We start from the raw sequence: 26,915 nt of genomic DNA, 5'->3' as shown, positions 1-26,915 counted from the left end.
CCAGGCGGCAGGACGTCCTTCCTTTTCAAAGCGGAATGATATTCCAGGGTGTGGACGGACCACATTGTGTTCATTTATCCCTTCCCCTTTTGGCCGTTGGGATTAATGCTGCTGTGGACTTGGGTCTGCGATCTCCTTTTCTCTTAACGCCCCCATTTGTCTCCCTTCCAGGCTGTGCCTTTCTCACCTACTGTGCCAGGGACTCCGCCATCAAAGCTCAGACTGCCCTGCACGAACAGAAGACCTTGCCCGGGGTGAGTCCTGGGTGCTGTCTGGGGTGTGGGGACGGAGGGGACGCTCTCACCCTGGGGAAGGCCGAGGCCCTGCCTGGGGTCAGCGGTGAGGCCCGCGGGCCTCCGGACTCAGAAAGAGGGATAAGGTGCAGAGGGGCAGAAATGACCAGGGAGAGCATTTATTGAGTGCCTACTGCCCGCCATGTTCCCTGCTTCACACCAGAGTGGTTGTGTGTGGTTGTGCAGGTTGCACACGGCACAAAGGCCTGGCCCAGCGTGCAAGTGTCATTGTGCCGAGACCTGAAGGACGAGGAAGCATTAGCGGAGAAAGGGAACAGCATGTGCAGAAGCCTTGAGGCAGGATCGTGCCTGGCACGTTGGAGGAACAGCAAGGGGGCCTGTGCGGCTGGAGCAGAGTGAGCGAGGGAGCCAGGGGGAGGAGGGGAGGGCAGCGAGGGGACGGGGACGGGGCAAGTCCTAAGGACCTTAAGGGCCTCCAGGAGGAGCTTAGACGCTGCCTGCTTCTCAATATGAAAAGGAAAGGGATTTTCTTATCCCTCATCCTTACAAGCAAATAGAGCTACGGCCCCTTGATGAAGGGGGCGTTTGGGCAGCTTTTCCACCCCCAGGGGAGGCTGGCCCAGGCTCCGTCTCCGCTGGCTCTCCCTTGTCAGCCCTGCCTTCTGGGGGTGGGCAGGAAGCCCCTGTCCCCAGTGCAGGCAGGGTGGTCTGCCTGAGCCAGCTGAGCCCGGTCCCCAGGCAGCGTCTGTTCACAGAAATCGAAGGAAGCACAGTGAGACCCATGGCATCCCATGGGCTCTGGGGTGTTCACCCTTCCTTCTGGGACTCTCGTGGACTCTTCAGCATCAGGGACATTTGGGGGCTGCTTGGGTGACATCTGCAGACACAAGTGCTGGGAATTGGGGTGCAACAGGGCTGACTGGGTGCACCTGCCGGGAACATGCCATCATGGCAAGGGTTGACTTGGGTCTGAACAAGCACCAGAAATGGCCCAGGGGCTGGCCTCAACCTCATAGTCAGGAACAAAGTGCCCCTTTTTGGGTGAAGACAAGAGGGGTGGAGGTGATGTGGCAGCAAGCAGTCCTTGCTGAGCAGCAGTGAGCCAGTGACTTAACCTCTCTGATCTTCAGCATTGGAAGAGTATAACGGGGTGGGGTGGAGGGAGGAAACTGTAGAGAAGGGGGTCACGGAAGGCTTCACGGGGGAGGTGACATCCGAGAAAGGATTCACTGTTCTCCCTCCATTGGACCTTCTGCCATCACCTCCCCGAACCAACTGGGGACTGGAGGGCAGGTGCGTCCGTGCAGGCTGGCCGCTGGGGGCACAGTGGAGTTTCTGTGGACCCCATTAGTTATCTCTTGTGGCCTAATAATTGTTCCACAACCTGGTGGCTTCAAACAGCCAGCATTAGTGATCCCAGTGGCCGGGGGGCCAGAATTAGGGAATGAGTCTGCCGCACGGTCGTGGCTCAGAGTCTCTCCTGACTGTGACTCAGGGATCCGCCTCCGTGCTGGCCCCTGGGGCAGCCGTGGACAAGAGGCCTCAGTGCCTCGCAAGGGGGACAACTTGAGCAGCCTCACAGCATGGCGGCCGGCTTCCCCCAGGGCGCAAGGAGGGCACCACCTCGCGCCTCGTCTTGGAGCGACACGCTGTCTGCCACGCTCCCTTTGGCAGGAACCTCTGGGGACACTGGGCACCTAGAGGAAGAAACCGGTTTCGTAGTGGATGTGTCCAAGGTCGAGCAGCCAGCAAACGGCAGAATGGGGACTTGACGGCCGACCCTGTGTGGGCGCCCAGCCCTTCCGTGTCCGTGGACCGTTTTTTGGCGCGTGGCACCAGGTTCCGGCTGGGGGCTCTGAACCATCTGTCCGGAGAAATCCATACCCACCTGGAGATCTGCTAAGATTTCTAGCAGTGCCCCCAGCTCAGTCCTTCTTAGCTCTCTTCTGCTCCCATTTTACTGATGGAATCACTGAGAGCCAAAGCCAGCCTCCGTCTCCACTGCCTGAGGCCCTGGGGGCCTGGGAAGCAGCGCCCTCTGTGTTGGGGGCCAAAGCTGGGCTCTGGGTTCCATCAGCAGCCGGGAGGGAAGCCAGAAGAAGGCGGGGGGGGGGTCTCTCCCTAGAGTGGGGGCCCCTCGAGTCCTCAACACCCATGGGTTCACTCAACAGACATTTACTGAGCACCTGAACGAACAACCCAATGAAAGGACTTCCGGTGGTGAGGACACCACGGAGCCCAGAGGCGACGGGGGCGGGGGGGGGGACTTTCAGAGCGATTTTCAGACTCAGGATGCGGGTTCTGTTTCGACAGGGAACTCAGGGAACTTCTCTGAGCATCAGGGGCCAGAGGGACCGCAGGGAGCTGTGGTTGTTCGGGCAAGCGGCTCGGGCAGGGACAGCGCAGGTAGAGATGAGGGGTTCGGGATGCTTTTGGAGCAAAGCTTTCCGGGTCGGAGTGAATGGGGGGGGGCGGGTTAGTGACCCGGGGCCACTGTAACAAAGCGCCATGCACTGGGGAGCTGAAAGCGACAGAAATTTATGCTGTCACACTTCCGGGAGCCAGAAGTCTGAAAGCGACGTGGCAGGAGGGCCACGCTGTGGGGAACTCTGTTCCACGTCTCTCCAGCTCCCGGTGGCTCTCCAGCTTGTGGACGCATCGCCCCAATCCCTGCCTCTGTGGCCACGTGGCCGCCCTCTGTGTCGATACGTCTCCCCTCCCCCTCTGCCTTTCTCTTATAAGGACACCTGTCGATGGGTCTAGGGCTCACCCTAAACCTCATCTCGAGATCCGTGACTTACTCACATCCGTAAGGACACCTTTTCCAGATTCACAGGTTCTGGGGGTTAGGACTTGGACATATCTCAGGGAAGTCCCCGTTCAACCCACTATGACGGGCGAGCACAAAATGAGCAGCGAATGTGTGGCAGCCGGGACAGCATCGCGGTGGCTCTAGGTGGGGGGAGCCGGGGCCCCCGCACTGGTCACTTCGTGCGGCAAACAAGGCGGCTTCTCGGAGGAGAGGGCATTTGAGCCATGTCGTGTCTCGAGAGACGGGGAAGATTGTGGCAGATGGAGACAGGGGTGGCGTGGGGACGGCGTGTGCCGAGCCGGGAGGTGGGAATATGCCAGGCAAGCTGCTGAGTGCGGGAGACAGCGGAGCCTCTGCTGTCTCGTGGAGGAGTTTATGTTAGGTCAGAGGAGGGGTCTCAGCCCGGGGGGCGATTCTGCCCCCGAGGGACCCTGAGTGACGTCTGGGGACACTTGTGATTGTCATGACTGGGAGATGCTGCTGGCATCCATTGATCAGGAGAATAAGGAGCAGCGAAGGTTCCAGAGCAGTGCGCATTGATCTAGAACGCGAGCCACATTTAACATTTAAATGTTTCCAGGAGGGGGCGTCTGGGTGGCTCAGTCAGTTCAGTGTCTGACTCTTGATTTGGGCTCAGGTCATGATCTCACAGTTCGTGGGTTCAAGCCCCGTGCTGGGCTCCCCACTGAGCATGGGGTCTGCTTGGGATTCTTTCTCTCCCTCTCTGACCCTCTCCCCCCCCCAATTAAAAATAAATAAACTTGGGGGGCTCCTGGGTGGCTCAGTCAGTTAAGCGTCCAACTTCAGCTCAGGTCGTGATCTCACGGTTCATGGGTTCGAGCCCCGTGTCGGGCTCTGTGCCGACAGCTCAGAGCCTGGAACCTGCTTTGGATTCTGCGTCTCCCTCTCTCTCTGCCCCTCCCCTGCTCTCTCTCTCTCTCTCTCTCTCTCTCAAAAATAAACTAAAAAAAAGGTGTTTTTTAAATGGCATTCTTTGTTACTAAAACAATGAATATATATTTTTTAATGTTTTAATGTTTATTTTTGAGAGAGAGAGAGAGAGAGAGAGAGAGAGAGAGGCAGAGCACAAGCAGGGGAGGGGCAGAGAGACAAGGAGACACAGAATCCGAAGCAGGCTCCAGGCTCCCAGCTGTCAGCACAGAGCCCGACGCGGGGCTCAGACCCACAAACTGTGAGATCATGACCCGAGCTGATCATGATTGGACGCTCAACCAACTGAGCCGCCCAGGTGCCCCTAGAATGTTCTAGGTCAGGGGATAACTACTGTGTTAGGCAGCAGATGTAGAATGTTCTAGACTGGGGGTCACCTTCTGTATTGGAGCGTTCAGACTTAGAATATCCTAGATTAGGAGTCAGCCACGTTTTGGATAGCACGGATGTAGAATGTTCTAGACCCAGGAACATGATGCAATGTCATCACATGTCTAGATTGTGGAGTCTGGGGGTCTCTTTTTGATACGGGCTCATGGTTGTGGGGGGGGAGGGAGGATCTCTAGAAGTCCCCAGAAACCATGCCTGTCATGTCCCCACGCCTGAGCCCCCGTCTTCCTGTTGGAGGAGTCACCATCCCGACTTTCACGGTAACCGACCCCTGTTTTTCCTCACGTTCTTCGTGCTGATAAATCTATCTCTAGAAGACCGGGTAACCTTTTCCCGTTTTGCTTTTTACCTAAAGCGACTGGAATCATATCATATGTAGTCTTTACCACCTGCATTTTTTTCTGTCATTGACTGTGCTGCTGCTGAGACCCAGTGTCCCCTGTCGGCACCAGGTCTCTCAGTGGCTGGTGCTTTTTCGTGGCCGTGTAGTATTCCACAGCGGGCCCACACAACTTGCCACTGTCCTGTGGGTGGGCCGTTACCGACGGGAGAGATCTCTACCTTCCAGAGAGATCCTGCCGTGCTTTGTCTCTGATGGACACGTGCCGCGTCTCCTTTGGGCGCCGACTCGGGAGTTCGGACCCCCGAGGACCTAGGCCTGCGGCCTCCGTGGCCAACACCCCCCCGCCAAGCCACGAAGGGGGTTGACTCGCGGGCGAACCTCCTCCCCCCAGGGCAGCGGTACCGGCAGCCTTTCAGAGCCAGAGCTGACGCCTCGTCCGCGGGTTGCAGGAAGAGTGACGGGGAGGGTGGGGGGCGCCGGGTCCTGCACTGGCTCTGTGCTCCCCCCCCCTCTCGCCACGCTGCCGCTTCTGCAGCCGACAGGTTCCCGTGTCGCGTGTGACAGCGGTGTCCGTGGGGGATGCGGTTTAATCAAATCTCAGCATTCTGGAGTAGGATCCTAAATTAATCACAGAAGCCCAGAATAGGACCCGGAACGGACCACAGGACCCGGGAGTCCACGCTGGGCAGATGCCGCAGATCGAGCTGATGTTCTGCGCTGGGCCGTCCGACCCCAGGATGGGGTTCCTGGACCTGGAATGGGGGGCCGTGGAGACAGCGGGTCCAGCTGGGTCTCTCGGGGGCCGTGCCATCAGAGACGACACCATCCGTCCTTTCTTCGTGAAGGTCTCGAGGGGCGGAGGACACCCCAGTTCTGCCGGCTGCCCCCCTGTTCTTGTGTGCACCCTGGAAAGGGATAGGTTTGTCCGTCTGGCTGTGGATCCCCCCGACGGACCCCTCCTGCCACCCCTTCTATGCACACAGGGGTTTCTGAGGTGACCTCCCCCCCGCAAGACCCCCTCCCACATCCCACGACTTGGCTCAGAGCCAAGCCGAACCTGAGAAGGCGCAAGGGGCCCCACGGTGGCTTGACCTTCCCAGGCCTCAGTTTCCTCATTTGTGGATGGGATTGCAGAAGTGTGAATGGGACTGAGGGCCCTGGGCGTGACACCTGCCGGCTGCTGAGCCTGGCAACAGGAGCCTGGCACATCCGCGATGAACGAATGAACGAACGAACGAACGAATGAACGAACTGTCGCAGGCAAGTCAAGCCTGCAGGACTCTGGGCCAGTCTCGTCTTCCCAAGCCCGGCTTCTCCCCCTGAAGCGTAGACACAGCTGGGCCCAAGCTCTTGACTTACTCCCCGCGCGGGGTGCTGGGCCCAGCACGGGTCCAGCTTGCTCTTTGCCCATGGGGACAGGGACTGGGTTTCACTTTCTGCGGAGTCTGGAAGCCATAGGTTTTGTCTCATTTCATTTCACTTGCCATTTGGGGACCCCGGGCCGGGCCTCTGGTGGGGAAGGGGCACACAGCCCCTCGGCCCCTGCCCCTAGGAAGTCACCCAAGAGGGACAATGTGTGTGTGTGTTGGGGCATGTGCCACAATCAAGGTGATGCCTGGACAAAGCATTGAAGCAGATGCACTTGGAGAGGTGGCCTTCAGGGAGAGGTGGCCTCGGAGGGGCCTGTTCGCAGTGAGGATGGGGTGTGTGTGTGTGGGGGGGGGTGAGTTGCAGTGATGTCCCGGCGGCATGGGAGGAAGGCAGAGGAGGAATGCCAGGATGCGACTCCCGGGGCAGTAGGGAGCCACAGCAGCGCCTAGAGCAGGAGAGAGGCTTGCTCTGGGTGTTTGACAGAGGCTGGCGGGGGCCCCCGCGGGAGAAGGGGAGGCTGTAATGGTGGCTTGGGCCCCACCTTGCTTTCTTCTCCTCCATACTACCCAGAAACAACCCGGTTGGGGCCTCTCCCGGGCCCCCACGTCTTCTAAAGGACCGTCTTCGGGGCCCCAGCCCGACTACCAGAGGCGCCTCCTGCAGTCCCTCCCCCAGTGGACTCAGTGTCCCCATCTGTAACACACACAGGTCAGACACAGGGACCCCGGTTTCTCAACGACGTATGACTTGGTTGAAGTCACCCAGCAAAAGCTGGGGGCAGAGCAAGGACTGGACCTCAGCTACGTGATGTATGCCCCCCCCCGCCCCCAGAGACACAGACGCCCCCCAGAGCCCCGGCCCACAGGACCCTTGGCTGAAGGGTTGGCTGGATCCTAAGGGGACCTTGAGGAAACCATCAGGAGACCCCGGACTCTGCTTCTGACGTTCTCCTCTCCCTTTCTGATTTGCCCATCTGTAAAACGCGAATGTTTCCGTCTCATAAAGTTGTTTGGAGATTGAATGAGTCAGGGGGTGTAGGTATTCCTCCAGCATGAGAAACTGTCTCCCCCCCCCCCCCAAACTCTTCCTCATACTTCAAAACCCACTGCACTATTCCAGCTCCAGTGTGGCCCCAGTAGCCTTGGGCTCTTCACTGCTCTGAGCTCTGGGGTCTCCAGGAGGCGTTGATCCCTAGCTCTGGCTCAATCCTGACCTCTCAGGTCTGGGAGTGCCTGCGTCTGCCTGTGTCCCCCCTTGGGCCAGATTCCTGGGGTTCTCCCTGGGGTTGCAGACTGACTCGGCATGGGGCACGCTGGGAATGTTGTGGAATAAATGAAAGGGGGACGAGAGGGGGGAGGGAAGGGACGCAGCCATGGGGAGCCAGAGAAGGTGGAGGAGGGAGGGAGGGCACTAGGCAGAGACCTCGGTGGGACAGATGGAGAGAGGGAGCCGGAAGGAGGTGGGCAGAGCCAGATGGGCGGGCAGGGGCGACAGGAGGGGTGTGGGGAGACCCAGCTCCCCCCCCAACCCCCCCTCCCCGCACGCCTCCTCCCGGCTCGGGCGGGCAACGCCGGCAGGGCCCGGCCTCTGGCGGGCGGATCGTCAGCGCCCGCCGGGCGTCGGGCGCGGGGAGCGAGGCGCGGGGCCGGTGCGTGCGTGCGGCGTGTGCGCGCCTGTGCGCCCGGGGCCGGGCGGGCGGAGGCACGAGGCCAGCCTGGCGCGCGTCTCCAGGCCGGTGGGTAAGGCGGGCCGCGGGGTGCGGACGGCCAGGCCTCGGAGCCTCGGCTTTCGAGTGGGGGGCCGGGGAGGAGGGGACTGACTGCCCGCCTGGCTTCTCGGGACCAGACCCAGACCCCCGCGGCTGCCCCGCGCCGAGCTGACCCAGGAGGGGGAAGGGGCCTCCCAGGAGGCGGAAGGTCCCAGGCTCCGCAACCCAACCGGGCTGAGGGGGTGGGGGGGATGGGGCGCAGGTATCCAGGCCACGAGAGTGGGGCGGGGGTGGAGGGTGCGGGGATGGGCACAGGTTCCCTCCCCGTGGCCCCCCCCACCTCGCTCCCTCCCTCGGCGCATCCATCTCCAGAAGATTATATTTAAATATCTCTTTTGTGCAAGGCAGGAGCTGGGCTCGCCCCTAAGAGGCGGTTTCCATGGCAACAACAATTGCCAGCTTCCGTGTGGTGAATCAGCGTTGCCATGGCAACCCCATCCTCATCTGCCCAAGGTGCTGGGCGGCGGGGGGGTGGGGGGGGGAGAGGTGAGGGCCAGCGGAGGCGGGGTGGGAGGGGTGGGGGCGAACAGGAGGCTGGAGCTCAGGTGCCCCCTGTCCCCCCACCTCCCTTCACAACCTCAGTCTGCCCGCAGCCCAGAACCTGGTCCCATCTGGTTGAACAAAATCTCCCCTCCCGCCTCCAGCTAGCTGGGTGTGGTACCCAGGTGGAGAGGGCCCGGGGTGTGTGTGTGTGTGTGTGTGTGTGTGTGTGTACATGGTGGGGGAAGGGAGAGCCTTTCCCAGGTGGTCAGGGTCCCTCTGAGGATGTGGCTGCATGGGTGGCAGGAACTGGGGACACTGGAAGGCCTCTCTGCTTCTGGGGCTCCCAAGGCTGAGTTCAAATCGAGGCCGCCCATATGCGCGCAGAATGGGGAGGGGCTCAGAGAGGGTAGGGAAGCTGGAGAGGGGGAGGGGCGCAGGGAAAGAGGGTGCAGGGTGAGGGAGGGGACTCAGAATGGGGGTGTGGGGCAGTTCGGGGTCTAAGAGAAGGGGAAGGAGATCTGGGGGTTCACAGTTGGAGAGGGGTCTCTACTCACGGGACTGGGTAGAAAGATCCTTAGAGTTGAAGTCTAGGGAGGCTTAGTGCCTTCACTCACCCACCGTGACCTTGGACAGACAACCTCTCCCGGCCTCGGTTTTGACATCTGTAAAACCTGGGGAAAGCTGCAGCTCGCTGGGCAGCTGCACAGTGACCAGAGGGCTGACGTCCCCCAAGCACCTTCTCCGAATGGCCATGGGGACTGTCTGACCTTGGAGGGGGTCTGGGACGGGCACGTGTTCCAACCCCAGGCCTGGTGCCCTTCTATGCTGTTGTGTGTTGGCCGCCTCCCCCTGGTCCGTTCAGTTCGGCAAGCTTCTCTGGTTCTCCCTGCTGCCGCGAGAACGCAAGACCCAGGCACTCGCTGCCCCGAAGCAGAGGGAGGAAGGGTTGCCTGCGTGGGGCTTTTGAGCGGGGTTTTGAAGGACGAGTAAGAGTTCGCCAGAAGCACCAGGCTTGGAGGAGGATCCCATTCTCAGACCAGTGGAGAAGCAAATGTCACCCACTTCCCACATCCCTTGAGTTGGTTCTCAGACATCCACATTAGCTCCTCCCCATGGCTGGGTGAGTTTGGGGGTGGGGATTACAGGAGGATTTCTTCCATCGAACATCGTTTTCGGTGCTGGAGGTGGAGGACAGGAGGGTCCAGAACACCGAGTCCACATTGAAAGCTGGCCCACTCAGGTACGACAGTCCTCCCGCCCAAGGCTCAGAGAGCTGGCTGAAAGGAGTTGCCTTGGTGTCAGTCAGCTGGTGCTCAGTAACAAACCAACCCAACCCTCTTATTTGGTCATGATTCCCCGGGTCGGCGAGCACAGACGGGGCTCAGCTGGGCGGTTCTTCTGCTGGTCGCTCCAGGGTCACTCGTGCCGTGGCAGTCAGTCAGGGCTTGCGGGGCGAGCCGGGAGAGGACAGCCTTCCTCCCACAGGCAGCCTGTCATTGGGCCTCTCAGTGCTTGAGGTCTCCCGTCCTCCTGTCCTGCCTCGGCCTGTCCAGCTGGCAGTGCGCGGGTCCCAAAAGAGGAAGCTGCAAAGTCTCTCGAGGCCGGGGCTTGGAACTCCCCCCACTTCCCCGCCACCACACTCCACTCGCCAGAGCAAGTCACAAGGCCAAGTCCAGATGCAGAGGGTGGGGAAATAGACTGCGGTCTTTGATGAGAGAAACTGCAAGGTCACATCACACACAGGACCAGAGGAGTTGGGCATCTTTCCAAGGAGCATACAGCACTTGGGAAGGCAAGGAGGCTTCCTGCAGCAAGAAATATTGTTACTGGGTTTTGAAGGTAAAGTAGGAGTTTTACAGGCAACATGAGTGAAGCCCTGTACCTGGGACTGTGTGTCCGTTTAGTTTGGCTGGTTTGCTGCTGGAAGCTGGTGGGGTGCTGAGCCCGGGGAGGGGGGCAGGGTGCCCGGCGGGGCTCGGACGTAGCCTCCCCCCGCCACGCCGCGCTGCCAGCCTTGACCTCCTCCTCCCCTCTCTCTCCACAGATGGCGCGGCCGATCCAGGTGAAGCCTGCGGACAGTGAAAGCCGCGGAGGTAGTTGTCATCTGTCCGTGGCCACCAGGCCGGGGGTCGGCGGAGGAGCCGGGGAAGGAGGGGAATCTCTGATCAGGAGGATGTAGCCGTCACCTCTCCGCTCACACGCCCAGTGGTGGTGGGGGAGGCAGAGTCCCCTAGCTAGGGTAGGGGCAGGAGAGCAGGGGGGCTCTGTCCTCTCTTCCAAGCCCAGGAGTCAGGAGTAGGGGGTCTGGCTGGGTCCCGCCGCTGGCCCCTAGAGCTTGAAATACACCCCTCCCCTAGGGTGCAAAACTGGGGGTCTTCTGACGCAGAGGGGATGGGATCCCTGAAGGGGTCCCTGAGGGGAATCGCTTTTTCTGTGCGTGTGTGTGGGCGTGTGCGTGTGAGCACGCATGCCTTGGCACGCCTGTGTACAGATGTGCGTGAGCATGTGCACATGTGCAACGTGCGTGTCTGCGGCTCCTGTGGTGGGGGTGCCTGCCTGCCGGCGCGCACGTCTGTGCATGGGCGTGCGTGTTCGAGCGTGTGTGCTTGACCTTCGAGGCTGGGCGAGCGGGTTCTCCGGCTGCAGGTCTGGACCCTGTTGGGGACCTGCCCACGGGGGCGTGCTCGGCTGTCCCCAGTGGCATCGGGGCTAGTCATTCTTGGAGAGTTTCCTCCCCGCCCCCCCCCCCCATCTCAGGTGGACTGGGTGGCGTGCGGGGCAGGGCTGTTAGGACTCCTGTGTGTGTGTAGGAGCCTGGGACAGCCCATCTGGGTTGGGGCCTGTTTTCACACTCTCCAAGCTGGCTGCGAGTGTAGGGCAGGGGTTGGAGAGGGGGTCTGTGTTTCTCCATCTCTCCCCTTCTCTCTCACTCTTTTAGTAATCCTTCCCCTCCTCCTCCCCCTCCTCCCCTCCTCCTCCCCCTCCTCCCCTCCTCCTCCCCCTCCTCCCCTTCTCCTCCCCTCCTCCCCTTCTCCTCCCCCTCCTCCCCTTCTCCTCCCCCTCCTCCCCCTCCTTCTCCCCCTCCTCCTTTTTCACTTCCTCCCCCTCCTTCTCCCCCTCCTCTTCCTCCCCTCCCCTCCTCCCCCTCCTCCTCTTCCTCCTCCTCCCCTTCCTCCTCCTCCTCCACCTCCTTCTCCTCCTTCCCCTCCTCCCCTTTCCCTACCCCCTCCTCTTCCCCCCTCCTCTTTCACTTCTTCCTTCCCCTCCTTCTCCTCCTCCCCTTCCCCCTCCCCTTCCTCTCCCTTCTTCTCCTCCTTCTTCCTCTCTCTGTTTCACCCTGTCTCCCTCTCCATACCTCTTTCTCTCTCCTTATCTTTTTCTCTCCTTCTGTCTCTCTGGTTCTCTCCGTACTCCTCTCTCTGTGTCTCGCTTTGTCTCTTACTGTCTCTCTCAGTCTCTCTCTCTCTCTCACCTGTTTCTTTCCCTGACTCTCAGTCTCTCCGCGTCTGTCCCTCCTTCCCTCCCACCCTCATGAGTGACAGCTGCCAGAGAACAGGTTTCCATAGTAACCCAGCTCGGCATCCCTGGGAGACGGAGCTGCCACGTTCCTGATTACAGGGGGGCAGCGCAGTTACCGGAGGGAGCAGGACTCTGGTGCCTCATACGGCAGACGCCGGCCCAGCCAGGCCTGCAGCCAGGCACCCACCCCAACCCCACCAGACGGGGGCTCCAGGCTTCCAGGCACCCGGTCCTGGGCGCACACATGCCCTCACTCATTCGGGAGGCACCTGCCCGGCTCCTTTTGGGGATGCAGGAGCCAGCGGCCCTCACCCCCGACGGGGAAATCTAGGTGGCAGACAGACAGACAGACAGGGGCCCAGGCCAGGCAGTTCTCACGCCAGCACTGTGTGTGGGTGCTCTGAAGGCAAGGAGGGAGAGAGCATCTTTGCCCGAGGGTGGGAGCAGTGAGCGGTGGCCCTGAGGACTGAAGGGAGGACGTTCCAGGAGGGGCGCAGTGCGTGAGCGAAGGCTCCAAGATGCGCCCGAGCAGCGCACGTGGGAGGGGGGACAGACCCGGGGCGGGGAAGCTCGTGGCTGTGTCCTCCCGCTCACAGGCAGAGCAGGGGCCGGCAGTGCTCCCCCCGGGCCCTGCTGCCTCCGTTCGGTTGGCGGGACCGAGAAATTCCCGGAGGCCAGGACTCGGCTGAGGGGGTGTCTCCGCCCACAGGGGACCGGAAGCTGTTTGTGGGGATGCTGAACAAGCAGCAGTCGGAAGAGGACGTGCTGCGGCTGTTCCAGCCCTTTGGGGTCATCGACGAATGCACCGTGCTCCGCGGGCCTGACGGCAGCAGCAAAGGTGACCGGCGAGCCGGGACTGGCCCTGGGGCGAGGCTGGGCGCGTAGGTGGGGAGGGGACTAGCTCCTGGGGGCGGAGCTGGGCACTTGAGGGGGCGGGACTGGCTCCTGGGGGCGGGGCGGGGCACTTGGGGGGGCGGGACTGGCTCCGGGGGCGGGGCCGGGCACGTGGGAGGGCGGAGTTGGCTCCTGGGGCGGGGCCAGGCACGTGAGAGGGCGGGACTGGCTCCTGGGGGCGGGGCAGGGCGCTTGAGGAAGTGGGGCTGGGCACTTGAGGGGGCGGGACTGGCTCCGGGGGCGGGGCAGGGCACGTGGAGGGGCGGGACTGGCTCCTGGGGGCGGGGGTGGAGGAGAGCACGTGAGAGGGCGGGGTTGGTTCCCGGGGGTGGAGCTGGACACTTGAGAACGCGGGACTGGCTCCTGGGGGCGGGGCCAGGCACGTGGGAGGGCGGGGTTGGTTCCTGGGGGTGGGGCCTACAGGTACTTGATGGGCCAGGACTGACTCCTGAAGGCGGCGGGGCAGGGCGGCTGGGGGCGCGGACTGGGTGGCCGGGACTGTCACGTCCCATGGGGTCCTAACTGTGTGCCATGTCTCGATACGCTGCCTGTGTCCACCTGGCTCTGTGGGACAGTTTCCTGTGGACTGTCGGCCTGATCCTGGCTGTACCATCCAGGAAAGACTTTAATGGTCTCCAGTGTTTCCCTGTCTGCCCATGTGGCTGTATGTGACTATGGACGCCTGCCTCTCTTAGTCTCTGACTCGTTATGCCTGAGTGTCTAAATGACTATTGCTGTCTGGGTTTTCATGAGTCTGGTGGTGTTTGTCTGTCTACCTGATTCTACCTGTTTGGTCCATCTGTCTGGCACCAACTCTCAGCCTGCCTGTCTCTGGCTCTTGCAACTTTTACTCTTCTAGGACTGAATGTATCCCATGGTCCCTATTTGCTTGGCTGTCTCTCTTTTTTAAAAAATTGATATCCATATACTGTAAAAACTCCTCGTTTTTAAAACGTACAGTGAAGTGCTTTTCAGTATATTCAAAAAATTGTGCCACCATTGCCACTCTCTAATTCCAGAACATTCCATTGTCTCACCCCACCTGCCTGGCTCTTCCATAGTACTCTCTCTGGAATTATGTCTAGTGGTCTCTCCCTATGACTGTGTGTCTGAATTTACCTATGTCTGGTGGTCCCTGGCTATCTGTCTGCCCGATTTCTGATTTGGTCCTGTGTGACTAGCCAGCTGGGTCTGCCCTGTCTGGTTTCTTTCCTTCTTCCTTCCTTCCTTTTCTTTCTTTCTTTCTTTCTTTCTTTCTTTCTTTCTTTCTTTCTTTCTTTCTTTCTTTCTCTCTTTTTCTTTCTCTTTCTTTTTCTTTCTTTCTTTCTCTCTTTCTTTTTCTTTCTTTTTCTTTCTCTTTTTCTTTCTTTCTTTCTTTCTTTCTTTCTTTCTTTCTCTCTTTCTCTCTTTTTCTTTCTCTTTCTTTTTCTTTCTTTCTTTCTCTCTTTCTCTTTCTTTCTTTTCTTTCTTTCTCTCTTTCTTTTTCTTTCTCTTTTTCTTTCTTTCTTTCTTTCTTTCTGGTCCCCATCTCTCTAACTCTGGTGACATGGGCATATCTGTCTGGGTCTGAATGTATCTGTGCCTGACTGTACCCACAGGACTGTATCTCTGTGCCTGTGTCTGAAGGTTTGTCACCATCACTCTGCATATCTGATTTCAGCCCTGGATCTCATGGTGCCAGGGGCTGGCGGGTGTTCTCGAAGCCCGTGCCCTTCCCTTGTTCCAGCGGGCAGGGCCTGCCTCCCCGACTGTGCACCCCTTCGCGACATCCGTCTGACTGTGCGTGTGACAAATAGCTGTGTGGCTGCCTGGCTTTCTGAGTGAATGGACGGCCAACTGGCTGATGTCGACCTCTGTGGCTGGCTGTGTGCTCGTCCCGTTGCCTGATCCTTTACTGTCCAGCTGTCTGTCTGGACACATGACTGCTTGTCTCTCTGTTCTGACTATCTGGCCTTCTGGCTGCCTGTCTGACACTGGCCGTCCAGGGCTCCCGGTCCCCTCTCCTGCGGCCCCTGCCCCCCTCCCCCCCGGAAAGACCCCGTTGCCCTCACGCACTCTCCTTCCTTCTCTTGGGGCAGGCTGTGCCTTTGTGAAGTTCTCCTCCCACACCGAGGCCCAGGCGGCCATCCACGCGCTGCACGGCAGCCAAACCATGCCGGTGAGTAGGACTGTCCCGGGCCCTGGGGCGGGCAGGGGGGAGGGGGGAGGGGACAGGGACGGAAACGCTCGCGACCGTCCCAGCCAGCCGTCCTCGGCCTCTGGCTGGTCGTCCGCGAGGCACAGGCGGAGGAGGAGCGCGTCTCTGATGGCGCCGTGGGCGGGTGCACGCACACGAGGGTGACTGCGCACGCGCGGGGCGTACGAGGACGCGAGCGTGCGAGTGAGTGTGGGGCTGCGCGTGGACTAGCGCGTGTGTGCCTGTTCACGTGTGTGCGAGGGAGAGAATACGTGGGTGTGAGTGCGTGTGTGTGTGCCTGGCAGTGGGTGATTGTTAACGTGCACGTGAGCTGTGTGCGTGTGAGAAGATGTGCGGATAAGTGTGTGTGCTGGCACACGTGTAAGTGTGTCGAGTGGGTGTTTTTGTGCGAGTCGACGGTGCAGTATGTCCGTGGGTGGGGGCACGTGTGTGTGTTGAGTGCATGCGTGTGTATGTGTGAGTGTGCCTGGGGGGCGCGGGGGGGGGCAGGGGCGTATGTGTGCATCTGCAGGAACATGTGAGGGCAAGTGTATGTGTGTGTGTGAGCGTGTAGGTCTGCGTGGGTGGCATTTGTGTGCATGTGTGTGGGTATGCGTGTGAGTATGCTCGCGTGTGTGTGTATGTGTGAGCGTGTGTACGCATGTGGGTGTACAAGAGGGTGCCCTGGAGGGGCGAGATCCCGAGAGGTGGTTTGGCTTTGTCGAGGCCAGCAGGGGGACGTGTGGGGCGTGGGGGATGACGAGACGGATGGGGGGGCAGCGGAGGAGCAGGGGGGCGGCTGGAGGGGCTGTGGTCCAAAGCTGAGGAGCACGGCTTCTTAGGGCGATGAGAGCCACGGAAAGTTTTGACAGGGGAGGGAAGGCTGTTTGGACACGTCCCCTGGGCCAGGGTGGGGATGGGCAGGGGGCAGGACTGGCGCAGGGAGAGGCCGGGGAGGACCAGCCGGGCTCTGGGAGTGGCCCTGCCCTCTAGGAAGCAGGCGCTGGGGGCCACCATCACTGTACGTGAATGTCCAAATCTGGCAGGGGACGACAGGCCTTCCGGAACCAACTCTGCTCTCAGCTGGTCTCAAAATGGGTGTGCGGGGGGCGCCTGGGGGGCTCAGTCGGTTAAGCATCCGACTCTTGATTTCGGCTCAGGTTGTGACCCCAGCGTTCGTGAGTTCGAGCCCCATGTGTGTGCTGTCAGCACAGAGCTGCTTGGGATTCTCTGTCCCCCTCTCTCTGCCCTTCCCCCACTCAGTCTCTCTGTCTCTCTGTCTCTCTCTCTCTCAAAATAAATAAGTAAACCCCAAAAAACTAGGTGTGAAGGGCAGGGCGGTGTCAGAGCTTCCGGTCCGTTGCTCTCTGGGTACTTGGGCATCAGTTTTAGTCCCTAGAGTGGCAGGATTCATTCAGGCTTTCTCCTGCAGGGAGCTGACCGGTGAGGAGGTGTCTCAGGGAGTGAGCTCGCCATCAAAGGGGGCAACCTCTCTGATGGTTGGTGTCTCACCTGTTCTCAGGTGTGAGTCAGTTATAGGTCCCCGTCGTTCCTCTCCAGCAGTCGGCCTCTCCACGTTTAAGAGTGTGGCTGATAGTCCGGGTCCTCTCCTGGGCCCCAGACACAACCCCCTGGGCCCAGAGGCCCCACCTGTGCGCACAGGCGGCCGCACGGTCAAGTGCGAGACCCGGACGCCGAGCTCTGAGCTGTTCTCGCCGCGACGTGCGTGTCCCACGGCGGCGGGCCCGTGGGCGGGATCGAGAGCGCCCAGCATCTACGCCGCGCGGCCAAGGCCCTGAGCCGGCGTGGTTCCGGGAACCCAGAGTCCTGGCTACCTCCCTCCTTCTTTCCCTCCCTGCCCGCCGCCGCCCCTGCAGGGAGCCTCCTCCAGCCTGGTGGTCAAGTTTGCCGACACGGACAAGGAGCGGACGCTCCGGCGCATGCAGCAGATGGTGGGCCAGCTGGGCATCCTGACGCCATCCCTCACCCTGCCCTTCAGCCCCTACAGTGCCTACGCCCAGGCCGTGAGTGACCCCGGCAGACGCACTCTGTCTCCCAAGGCCACTCTGGGGGCTCAGCTCAGTCTCTCTCTCTCTGCGTTCTGCCGAGGGCCGCTGCCTCTCTGCTCCTCTTCCTGTCTCTTGCCCAGTCTGTCTGACTCGGGGTCCCATCCCGGCCACGGCCGAGTCCCCAGATCCAGGCTGATTCCTGAGCCCCAGCCCCAGCCGAGCCCTCCAGCCACGAACCGAGCCCCAGGCCCAAGCTGAACCCCAACTCTGGACTGATACAAGCCCATGCTTAGCTCCAAGAGGAGCCTCTAAATCCAGGCTGACTCCCAACTGAGACCCGACCCTGGCTGACTTCAGTGTTGGCTGATCCCCGATCCCAGACCAAGCCCAAATTCCTGACTCATCCCTGACCTGAAGACTGAACCCTGATCCTAGACTGACCCTCGATCCCAGGCTGAGCCCCACAATTCCTAACTGAGGCCTGAGCCACGATAGCCAGGCTGACCGCTCCCCCACCCCTGCCAGTTACCAGAGGGCCAGGCCTCCCCCAGGGCGTCATGACCTCAGGGCAGGTGCCACCCCGACTGTGCACGCTGACTCCCTCTCCACCCCCAGCTCATGCAGCAGCAGACAACGGTCCTGTCCACGTCGGGCAGCTACCTGAGCCCTGGCGTGGCCTTCTCACCCTGCCACATCCAGCAGATCGGCGCCGTCAGCCTTAACGGGCTGCCTGCCACACCCATCGCCCCTGCCTCTGGTGAGAGTCCGCCAGGGGCCTGAGGATGGTGGGCAGGGCAGGGCGGGGCCGGGGCCGGGGCCAGGGCCAGGCTCAGGCTCCCCATCGCGCTCCTCTGCCCCACAGGACTGCACTCGCCCCCGCTGCTTGGTTCCACTGCCGTGCCCGGGCTCGTGGCTCCCATCACCAATGGCTTCGCAGGTGTCGTGCCCTTCCCTGGGGGGCACCCTGCCCTAGAGACCGTGTATGCCAATGGCCTCGTGCCCTACCCAGGTAACGTGAGTGGTGCCCCCAGGGGCCGAGGAGAGGGGGTGGGGCCGGGAAGGCATCTCTGGGACAAGCGCGAGTTCCTGTGCCCCCTGGTGCCTGGGAAACAGAGGCGGTCTCAGCTGGACGGATGTGAGCGGTGGGCACAGAGAAGGGGGCTGTAGCCGGGTGCGTAAACATGGGAACGTTATACCCAGGCATTTATGGGTGCAGATTCCAGTTTGGCGGCCCTAAATGGTTTCTGTGAGTCTCTGGGCCTCAGTTTGCTCACCCGGGAGATGGGGCAGATAACATCAGACATCTCATGAGGTTGCACGGACAGTGGAATCAGTATATCAAATGCTTAACGTGTCACCTGTACTGAGAACAGCAGCACCACCAATCTTAGTTATTAATCATTGCTGTTTAGGAAGACGTCAGTAGCCTCATTCATTCATTCATTCATTCATTCGTTCAGTATTAACCATGCCCTGAGCTAGGCTCGGCCCTGCCTTGAAGCAGGGGCCCCATCTTTCCCTTTCTTAGACCACAATCCCCAGGCAAGCATCTGCCAGTATCTGGCAGTCTCTGTGTTTCCACCATTGAGGAGAACTTATTTTTACTTTGAAATGATTGGAGCTCACAGGGAGTTTCAAAAATAGTACAGAGAGGTCCCGGAACCTCCAACCCAGTCCCCCACCCCCCCACCCCCGCCCACCATGCTAACATCTTACATAACCGCCGCACATTGTTGAAACCAGGAAACTGACGTTGGTGGGGTACGATGAACTCAACAGGAGTTGGAGATCTTACTCAGAGGGTGCCACTTTGTACGTGCACTCGCTTGTTGTATGTGTGTTGGGGGGGGCATTCTGTGCCATTTTATCACAGGTATAGATTTGGGTAACCACCACCACAATCAAGATACAAAACTTCTCCATTAATACAGAGGGATTGGTGCGTGTGACCCCTTTAGGGGCACACCCCACCACCACCCCGTCCTCTAGCAGCCTCTCTCCATTCGAGCAGAATCTTTTAGCTGAATTTCCCCCCGGAGGCACCAGCTCTAGTGGTCTGGACAACTTCTCCCCTCCCCTTACCTCCACCATCGCCACCCCCCCCCCCCGCCCTGGGGCAGTTGGGTGGTGGGTGGTCACAGCCACATGAGGGATCCAAAGGGTGTCTGATGAGTGACATGTGGGGGTGCGAGAGAGGGAAAGGGATAGGGGTGGGGGGTGATGGGGAGCAGAGGCCTGAAGTCCTGGAGAATCCAGAGAATAAAAGGGAAGAGGGAAAGGGTCCAGATGGGGACAGAGAGATGGGGGTGATGGTTAACCTCTCTGGAGTCCTGTTCGACTTCGCCATTATCTATCTGAGTGGCCCCGTGCCAGTTGCTTCACCTCTCTGAACCTCAGTTTTCCCACCTGTAAAATGGGGGCCACACCTGTAAAAGGTTAATGCGGAGGTGAAGCTGGGGCGGATGTTGCTCTCCTTTTGGCTCCGAAGTTTCGGGGGTAGTTGGAAGACTTCTGCTGCCCCCGTCCCACTCAGTCCCTCCGTTTGCCCCGCAGCTCAGAGCCCGACCGTGGCCGAGACCCTCCATCCTGCCTTCTCCGGAGTCCAGCAGTACACAGGTATGGAGGGCAGTCCAGCCCAGTCCGGGCGTGGCCCCGCCCCTGGGCCCCGGCTTTCCCGCCTGGCCTAGCCACGCCCCTAGCCACACCCCGCCTCTGGCCCCGCCCCTCGGCGGTCGCCCTCTCATTCGGCCTTCCCGCCTGCACCTAGCCACGCCTCCTACTTCTGGCCCCGGCCCAATCCCAGGTCTTGGCCCCGCCCCCCTGCAGTTTCTGGTCCCGCCTCTTGGGTCCTGCCAGGGCCCCGCCCTCGGCCGTGGCCCTGCTGGTCAAGCTCTGGCCCCACCCACTCGGATCTTCGGTGGCCTTGGCCCCTCCTTCAGGCCCGGCCTCGGCTGTGGCCACGCCCCCTCCCGCTAGGAAGCCTTGCCCCCACGCCGTCGAATCATGGCTCCGCCCCATTCTTCCCCGTGCCCTGGCCCCTCCCTGGGCCCGCCCCCCCGTCGTGGGCACGCCCCTCTCCGCTCCCAAGGCAACTATGGCCCCACCCCATCGTGGCCCCGCCCCCGCCCGCCTCGAGCCGCCCCGCCCACCGGCCTTACACCTGCCTCCGCCCTGTGTCTCGCTCCCGGTCTCCGCAGCCATGTACCCCACCGCGGCCATCACGCCCATCGCGCACAGCGTCCCCCAGCCGCCGCCCCTCCTGCAGCAGCAGCAGCGAGAAGGTGAGGGGGCCGCGACCTCCCCCGGGCGCCAGCCCAGCCCTCTGACCGCCCCCTCCACCTCCAGGACCCCGAGACCTCAGGGAACCGCGGCTTTCTAAGAGTGCGGCCCGCGGGCCAGACAGACCCGGGTTCCTCTTCTGGAATGTGGGAACCGTGCTAGCTTCGACCCCCTAGGACTAGCGGTGACCCTCCTCCCACCCTACCCCCACCAGCCTTCCTCTGCAAGACGGGATGGATGGTTCCCTGAGTTTCTGGAAAGGACACTCGTTTCGAGGTGGTGGGGGGCGGTGGTGATGACGTATCTGGGGTGAGCTGAGGCCTCCCCAGCAAAGTGGAAGGAGGGAGGAGGTGGATTCTGGAGTCAGACAACCGGAGTTGAGACGCACCCAGTTCTGACTGTGACATCATAAGGAAAGCGCCTCGCTGCCCTCTGCCTCAGTTTCCTCACTTGCAGCGGGAGCAGCCATCCGCGTCAAGAGGCGCTACTGGGAAGTAGACGGGGACGTCCTGACACAGAGTGTGGCTCAGCACCCCCAAGGCCCTTTCTCTTGTCATGCAGCTAGTGAGGGTGGGGGAGAGGTGACCAGCTAGAAAAGCCCCCAGACACTCCCATGGCCAGGGGAGTCCCGCAGACTGAGTTCTTTGAGGCCCTGCCCCATTTCTCCCTTGCCCTTGGCCTGTGAAAGGCGGGGAGGCATTGCCAGGGTCCAGGCGCTGAGCTTTGGAGGTGAGGCCTAGGCTGAGGGGTCCCCAGCTCTGCCCAGCAGCTGCTACCCATTCCCAGATTTTCTACCTCCAGGGGGCTCTGTGGTCAAAGTCACAGACAGCAGACAGGAGGATCTGGCAGTGCCTGCACCTCCGCTATGACTTTCAATAACCTCCCCCCCCCCCACCCAGGGAGGGCCGGTGGGAGCTTCAGAGAGGGCCCAGGTGTCTCAGGTCTGATGGCTCGGACCTGGGTGTCTCCCTTCTCCAACTTCCCTCAACCCTGGGCCGAGGAGGTAAACGTTAGTTCAGATGCAGTCAAGCCGCGGGTTCTGGAGAGTCTGCCCAGCACGCAGACCCTCGCAACACAATCTACAAGGTTCCTGCTTGAATGGGGCCAGGATGCACCATTGAAAAGCTGTGTCCGTGACACAACAAAACAAAAGACAGAACCCTAAGAGAAATGATAGCACAGCGGTATGCGTGTTAGCGGGCTTAAAAAAAATACAATAGAGGTGGCACTTTCTCTTGGAAAAGACCTCACGTTCGTTCACGCGTGGACGTGGACACAGGAAGGGCTGCAGCTGTGAGGTGCTGTTAAGTGACAGAAAGAGGCTTGTCTGAAGTCAGAAGGGGAGTCGGATCCCCAGAGGGGGATGCGTGTGGCTCGCAAGACGCTCGGGCCCGAGAAAGTGGTAGGTGTTGGAGCCACCTGTGTGTGTGGGGGGGGGGTGCGCGCACTGTTTTCCCACGAGGCCCCACTCAGCGGGGTGCGGCTTCTGCATTCACCTCCCGCGTCGTGGACATGAGATAGCACACAAGCAAACGTGAAATTTGTGTTACGGTCAAAACCGTGCCACCCGCGTCAGTCGCGATGATCACGTTGGAACACGCTTGTATTTTGAAAACAAGCATGATTAGAACTCGGGTCCTAATCAGGAAGGAAGGGTTGGATGTGAATGTGTCATCTGGGATTTAACATTGGCCAGGGCGGGGAGTGCTCATTTCCGGGGTGAAGGGAATTCTGGTGGTTTGGGGATTCTCCCTTGGTGTGTGGGGGCTGTGGGGGAAGGGTATCTGTTGGTTTGGGATTAGGGGCAGGTTTGGAGAATGTTCGTGACTCCAGACAATGAAGGTTTTTTAATTGGATTATTATTTACAGATTCTATATGAGTCTTGCATTGGGGATTATTTGGAGAGGGGATGGTTTGGAGAGGTGGCTGTGCCGTTAAAAAATTCTTTCCGGGTGGTGTCGTGTATCATTTTTAAAATGACCTGGCGGTCTCGGGATATGTGGGTTTGGGGACTAGAGAATTTTCTTTTTTTTCTTTTACTTGATTTTACTTTTGTGTCGTCTGAGTTTCGAAGATGACTCAAGGTTTGGAGGATTAGCCAAAGTTTTGAAAAACATCTAGATATTTGGGGTTTGGGACCAGGAATTGGTTGTCGTACTGTATTCTGTGATCATCGGACTTGTAGGGGGAAAAATAAATGAACATTTTATTTTAAAACCAGTTTTAGATTTACAGAATTAGTGCAAAGCTAGTACAGGGTGTCCGTATACCCCCCCCCCCCCCGCCCCAATTCATCTCACGTTGTAAACGGTCTGGAGTTTCAGGGGGTTTTCAGGGGGTTCAGGTTGTCTGGGATTTGGGGATTATCCAGGGTCTGGCATTGAGGGATTTGTCTCAGGTTTGGGGGGAGGGACCGGCTCAATTTTGTAAATTATCCGGGGCCTGAGGGCCACCGGAGGTTCCCAGGCCCCAAGCGTGGGATGAGACAGGCAAACGTAGGCACACGCCGCGCCCCTCCCCGCCATCGCCACGCCCTCCCTCCTGACGTCACGGCGCCGTCCGCCAACAGCTGGAGATGCCGGATGTGGGCTCCGGTCCCGCGCCCCTCCCCCGGGGGGGGGTCCGCCTCCTCTCCTTGGGGGCTTTATGTCTTTCTCTCCCCCACCTGCAGGTCCCGAAGGCTGTAACCTGTTTATCTACCACCTCCCCCAGGAGTTTGGAGACACGGAGCTGACGCAGATGTTCCTGCCCTTCGGCAATATCATCTCCTCCAAGGTGTTTATGGATCGGGCCACCAACCAGAGCAAATGTTTTGGTGAGTCCCTGTTGCAGGCACCCCCCCCCCCCCCGCCCCCGTCCCCGCCCGCCCCGTCCCCCACTCCGCTTGCCAAAGAACAGGGGCCAGGGAGGGCGTAGTCAGGCAGGAGACAAGTGTGGTCCAAAGGGATCACATTTGTGAATTAGAGTGAGCACTTATGAAGCACCTACGGTGTGCCAGGCCCCGTGCTGGGTGCGGATACACGGCAGTGAGGGAAACCAACAAAGCTCCTGCCCTCGAAAGCTCGCAGTCCTGCTGCGCCGTCCAACAGAATATTCTCCACCGGCGGGAATGTTGCGCGTCTCTGCCACCCGAGCCTCAGCCACACATGGCTACCAGCCACCTTAAGTGTGGCAGTTCAACCAAAGAACGGAATGTTTAATTAAATCTAAATTTAAATAACCGCCTGTGGTCAGCGATGAGGGCGTTGAAAAGCACAGGTTTCTGGGTAGGAGCTGGAAATAAAGCGGGACATAGGCCAGGGGGCTATAGATGGAATGCAGAACGCCATCAGTAAGGAAATAGAAACTGATCTGCAGGGGGTGATGTTTCAACTGAGACCCAAATGAGGAGATTTTCTAGCCAAGGGATATGTGGGGTAGAGGGTTCCAGGGAACAGCACATGCAAAGGCCCTGGGGCAGGACCTGTCTGGCATGTTGGAGCAACAGCGAGGGGGAGACCCATGTGGCTGGAGCATAGTGAGCAAGGGGAAGAGAGGGAGGAGGGGAGGGCAGGGAGGGGACGTCGTGCAAGGCCTTGGGAGGACTTCCTTGTTCCCGGGACACAGGAAATTAAGGCTCAGAGAGGCACTGCAACTTGGCCAAGTTCACACAGTAGCAAACAGACAGAACCTAAATTAGAACCAGTCTGTTTGACCCCAAACTCGGGACTCTGAATCCCACCCTGTGTTATTCAAAAGGCTAACTGTTGCCTATTAAGCACTTCCTGTATATACTCTGTGTCCAACCGTAAAATAGAAGACTTGCCCCCAGAGGTGCCTGGCTGGCTCAGAGGAGCTGCAGCCTGTGACTCTTGATCTCGGGGTTGTGAGTTCAAGCCCCACGTCGGGTGGAGAGATTATGTAAAAATAAAAAATCTCCAAAAAGAAAAAAGAAGCTTTGCCCCAATATCCTTGGAGGAAAGAGAGGCACAGAGTGGCCCAGCAGCCGCACCAGGAAGGACCCTCCGCCAGTGCCTAGGTCCCTCCTCTGCATCCTGCTTCCAGGAGGAAGACAGAAATGGGGGGGGCACTCAGTCCCTTTCCACAGTGAGGGGTCCTATGCCTTCTCTGAGCCTTAGTTTCCTCATCCATATGATGGGGGACAGGTGTTAGGGGAGATGATAGATAAGATGTCACCCCTCCCCAATTCCTCATTCCCCCATGGGCCTCAGCAAGACTGCTCAGCCCTGCCCCCAGCTCCGCCTGACCTCCCACCCGGCCTCCTACACGGAGCTCAGGGACCCCCACCTCCAAATGCTTGTGCATGCAGACTCGCCCCAGAGGGCCCCCCAGCCCCTGTGGCCTCCACACCATCGAGGACCAAGAGGTGAGGGGCCAGGAGTAGGGCAGGGTGGTCTGGGGGGTGGAAGTTTGAGGAACCCCAGGCTGGAATGTTTCTCATGGCCTCAGGGGAGACAGGGGTAGAGAGACTGCCAGAGACAAAGACAGATAGAGAAAGAGGGATAAAAGGCAGAGGGAAGGAGAAAAGAAGGACAGAGAGGAGAGACCCAGGACATTTGCAGAGAGAGAGAGAGAGAGAGTCCCATGCACAGTCAGGACCCCAGAGGGATAGTGGTCTTGGAGGAGCCACACGGTTAGCATCCGGGGTCTAGATGGAGGCAACCATTCAGGACAGGGAGGGAGGGAGGATGCGGCCTCACCTGTCCCCCACCGCTGGTCGCTGGTCGGGAAGTCTCAGCACAGCGGACCCCAGGTAAGGAGCAAGCGTCCCATCCCCAGAAGCAAGTGCAGAGGGGGACAGGACCAGGCCCGGGCTGCTGTGTGTGTCTGGCCAGCCCTCCCCCCCCCCCCCGCCGCCCCATCTGCCCCTGCCAGCGCACCCCCCGCCCCACCCCCAGGACCCCAGGGAAGCCTGGGCTGCCGCCCTGGAGCCAGCAGAGGACGCCCACGTGGCCCACCATCGCGGCTCCGCCCCGGTCTCCACAGGCTTCGTGAGCTTTGACAACCCGGCCAGCGCGCAGACCGCCATCCAGGCCATGAACGGCTTTCAGATCGGCATGAAGAGACTCAAAGTGCAGCTGAAGCGGCCCAAAGATCCGGGACACCCCTACTGACCGCGCCCACAGCCGCCCGGAGGCTGCGGGCCTGGCCCAGGTGAGCCGCCAGGCGGCCCCACCCGCCCCCACCCCCGCCCCCCACCCCCCCCACCCCCGTCTTGGCCAAACACCCCCTCGTTCTCCATGCCCTCCCCACCCCCCAGGGGGGATGCCGCTGGAGACCACAAGGAGCCCCCAGGTTGGGATGGTTGGGACAGAGCTAGAGAGTCACCCTCCAATCCCCCCTTTGATTAGGGCTGGGACAGAGGGTGGAACCGGGGTAGAAGGGGGTTGGGGAATCCTTCCAGAAGGTTTTGAAGGATGAATAGAAGTTCACTTGAGAGGCCAGGTTTGGTCTGGGGTGGGGCATGCTGCGAGGGAGGGGCTTCTGTCCTGTCCTGTGACTCCCCCAGCTGGGCCCCTGTCCAAGTTCCTCATTTGGTGTCACCCGCGTTCAGTGAACTGGCGAAAAAGTGGAATGTTTGCCCCGCTCACCAGCATGCCCCCCCCCAAAGAGACCCCCCCCCCCAACAAATCCCCAAGAGCGTATTTTGCCACCAGAGAGAACAACTTTATCAACAACTAAGCACCTTCTTTGGGGGAATGAACAGTGAGCCTAAGGGGCCAGTAGGGAAACATAACTGACCACAGCCTTGATGAGCCTCATCTGTGAAATGGGTTCACGAAAGTCGCCTCCCCAGAAGCAGCAGGGAGGATCCGCTCGGGGACGCGGTGTTTTCCCAGCTGAGCCCAGGACCCGCCACCTGGAAAGCTCTTGATCATTTGTTTTCATTTTGTTTTTGTTTTGTTTTTAATCATGAGCGCCGTCATCATCAAAGCGCCGCGCCTGGGGTCTGGCGCGAAGTAGATGCTCAGTTAGGGGCTGCGCATGCTTTTCAGACCTTGTCAAGTCAGCACCCGCAGAGTCGAAGGTCACGGGATCAGACAACTAACAGGCGACCCATGCACTTTAACACCCTGGGACAGCAAATCCTTTCTGAGCACCTACTATGCGCTAGGCACTGTTTGGGGACAGCGCTCGGGGACACAGCTGTGAATGACCAGAAACGGGGCGGGGGTTGGGGAGGACTGCCTTCGTGGCAGGGAGCAGGGGAGACAAGATGAGACAAGAATAAACACAACTGTTTGCCCCCGGGGGTTGCCAGATGAGGAAACAGCCTCGGTGGCCAGTCCTTTTCCAAGGCGGACCGCTGGCCTCTGAACCTGGAAATGGACTCTCTCTGAGCAGACAGGGGCCCTTGGGTTCCTGGAACCCAGCCTGGCCAGGGCAAGGGGGTGGGCGGGGGGCGATGTCGTCGGCCTGCATGCCCCCCATCACCGCACCCTAACGCCCCTCCCTTCTCCGCCAGGTGAGGGGCCTTCCCACCCCAGGAGGGCCTCCCGCTTCCAACCGACCCCGGACTTTTCCGTAAATTACAACCAAGTTTGGACACCAGCCCCACCCCCTCCCCCGCCCCCTAATGTGAAACACTACTGCGGGCCACACGGAGTGGGAAGGGGGCTTCGTGATCCGCCCCAGCTGGGGAGGGGGGCTCCTGAGTTGGGGGC

General features: G+C 60.2%; 1 protein-coding gene across 5 annotated transcripts in view; it reads left to right on the top strand.

Moving 5' to 3' along the window:
- The window catches only part of CELF5 (CUGBP Elav-like family member 5), a 44,859-nt gene extending 18,292 nt beyond the window's left edge, over positions 1-26,567 (top strand). Inside the window, exons 2-12 of one of the 5 annotated variants that reach the window (XM_053220134.1) lie at positions 172-254; positions 10,417-10,465; positions 12,601-12,729; positions 14,864-14,943; positions 16,839-16,985; positions 17,586-17,727; positions 17,833-17,979; positions 19,524-19,586; positions 20,168-20,251; positions 22,922-23,065; positions 25,237-26,567. In XM_053220134.1, coding sequence (XP_053076109.1) covers positions 172-254; positions 10,417-10,465; positions 12,601-12,729; positions 14,864-14,943; positions 16,839-16,985; positions 17,586-17,727; positions 17,833-17,979; positions 19,524-19,586; positions 20,168-20,251; positions 22,922-23,065; positions 25,237-25,364 — 1,196 coding nt within the window. In that variant the 3' untranslated portion in view covers positions 25,365-26,567. Of the gene's footprint in view, positions 1-171; positions 255-10,416; positions 10,469-12,600; positions 12,730-14,863; positions 14,944-16,838; positions 16,986-17,585; positions 17,728-17,832; positions 17,980-19,523; positions 19,587-20,167; positions 20,252-22,921; positions 23,066-25,236 lie in introns of all 5 variants that reach the window. The other 4 variants (XM_027049148.2, XM_053220133.1, XM_053220136.1 and 1 more) reach the window with 4 other exon arrangements.
- The last annotated feature ends 348 nt before the right edge of the window (positions 26,568-26,915 follow it).

This window comes from Acinonyx jubatus, chromosome A2, assembly GCF_027475565.1.
Source record: "Acinonyx jubatus isolate Ajub_Pintada_27869175 chromosome A2, VMU_Ajub_asm_v1.0, whole genome shotgun sequence".
NCBI lineage: Eukaryota > Metazoa > Chordata > Mammalia > Carnivora > Felidae > Acinonyx > Acinonyx jubatus.
Note: the sequence above shows the minus strand (reverse complement) of the source record. Positions and strands in the feature narration are given on the sequence as shown.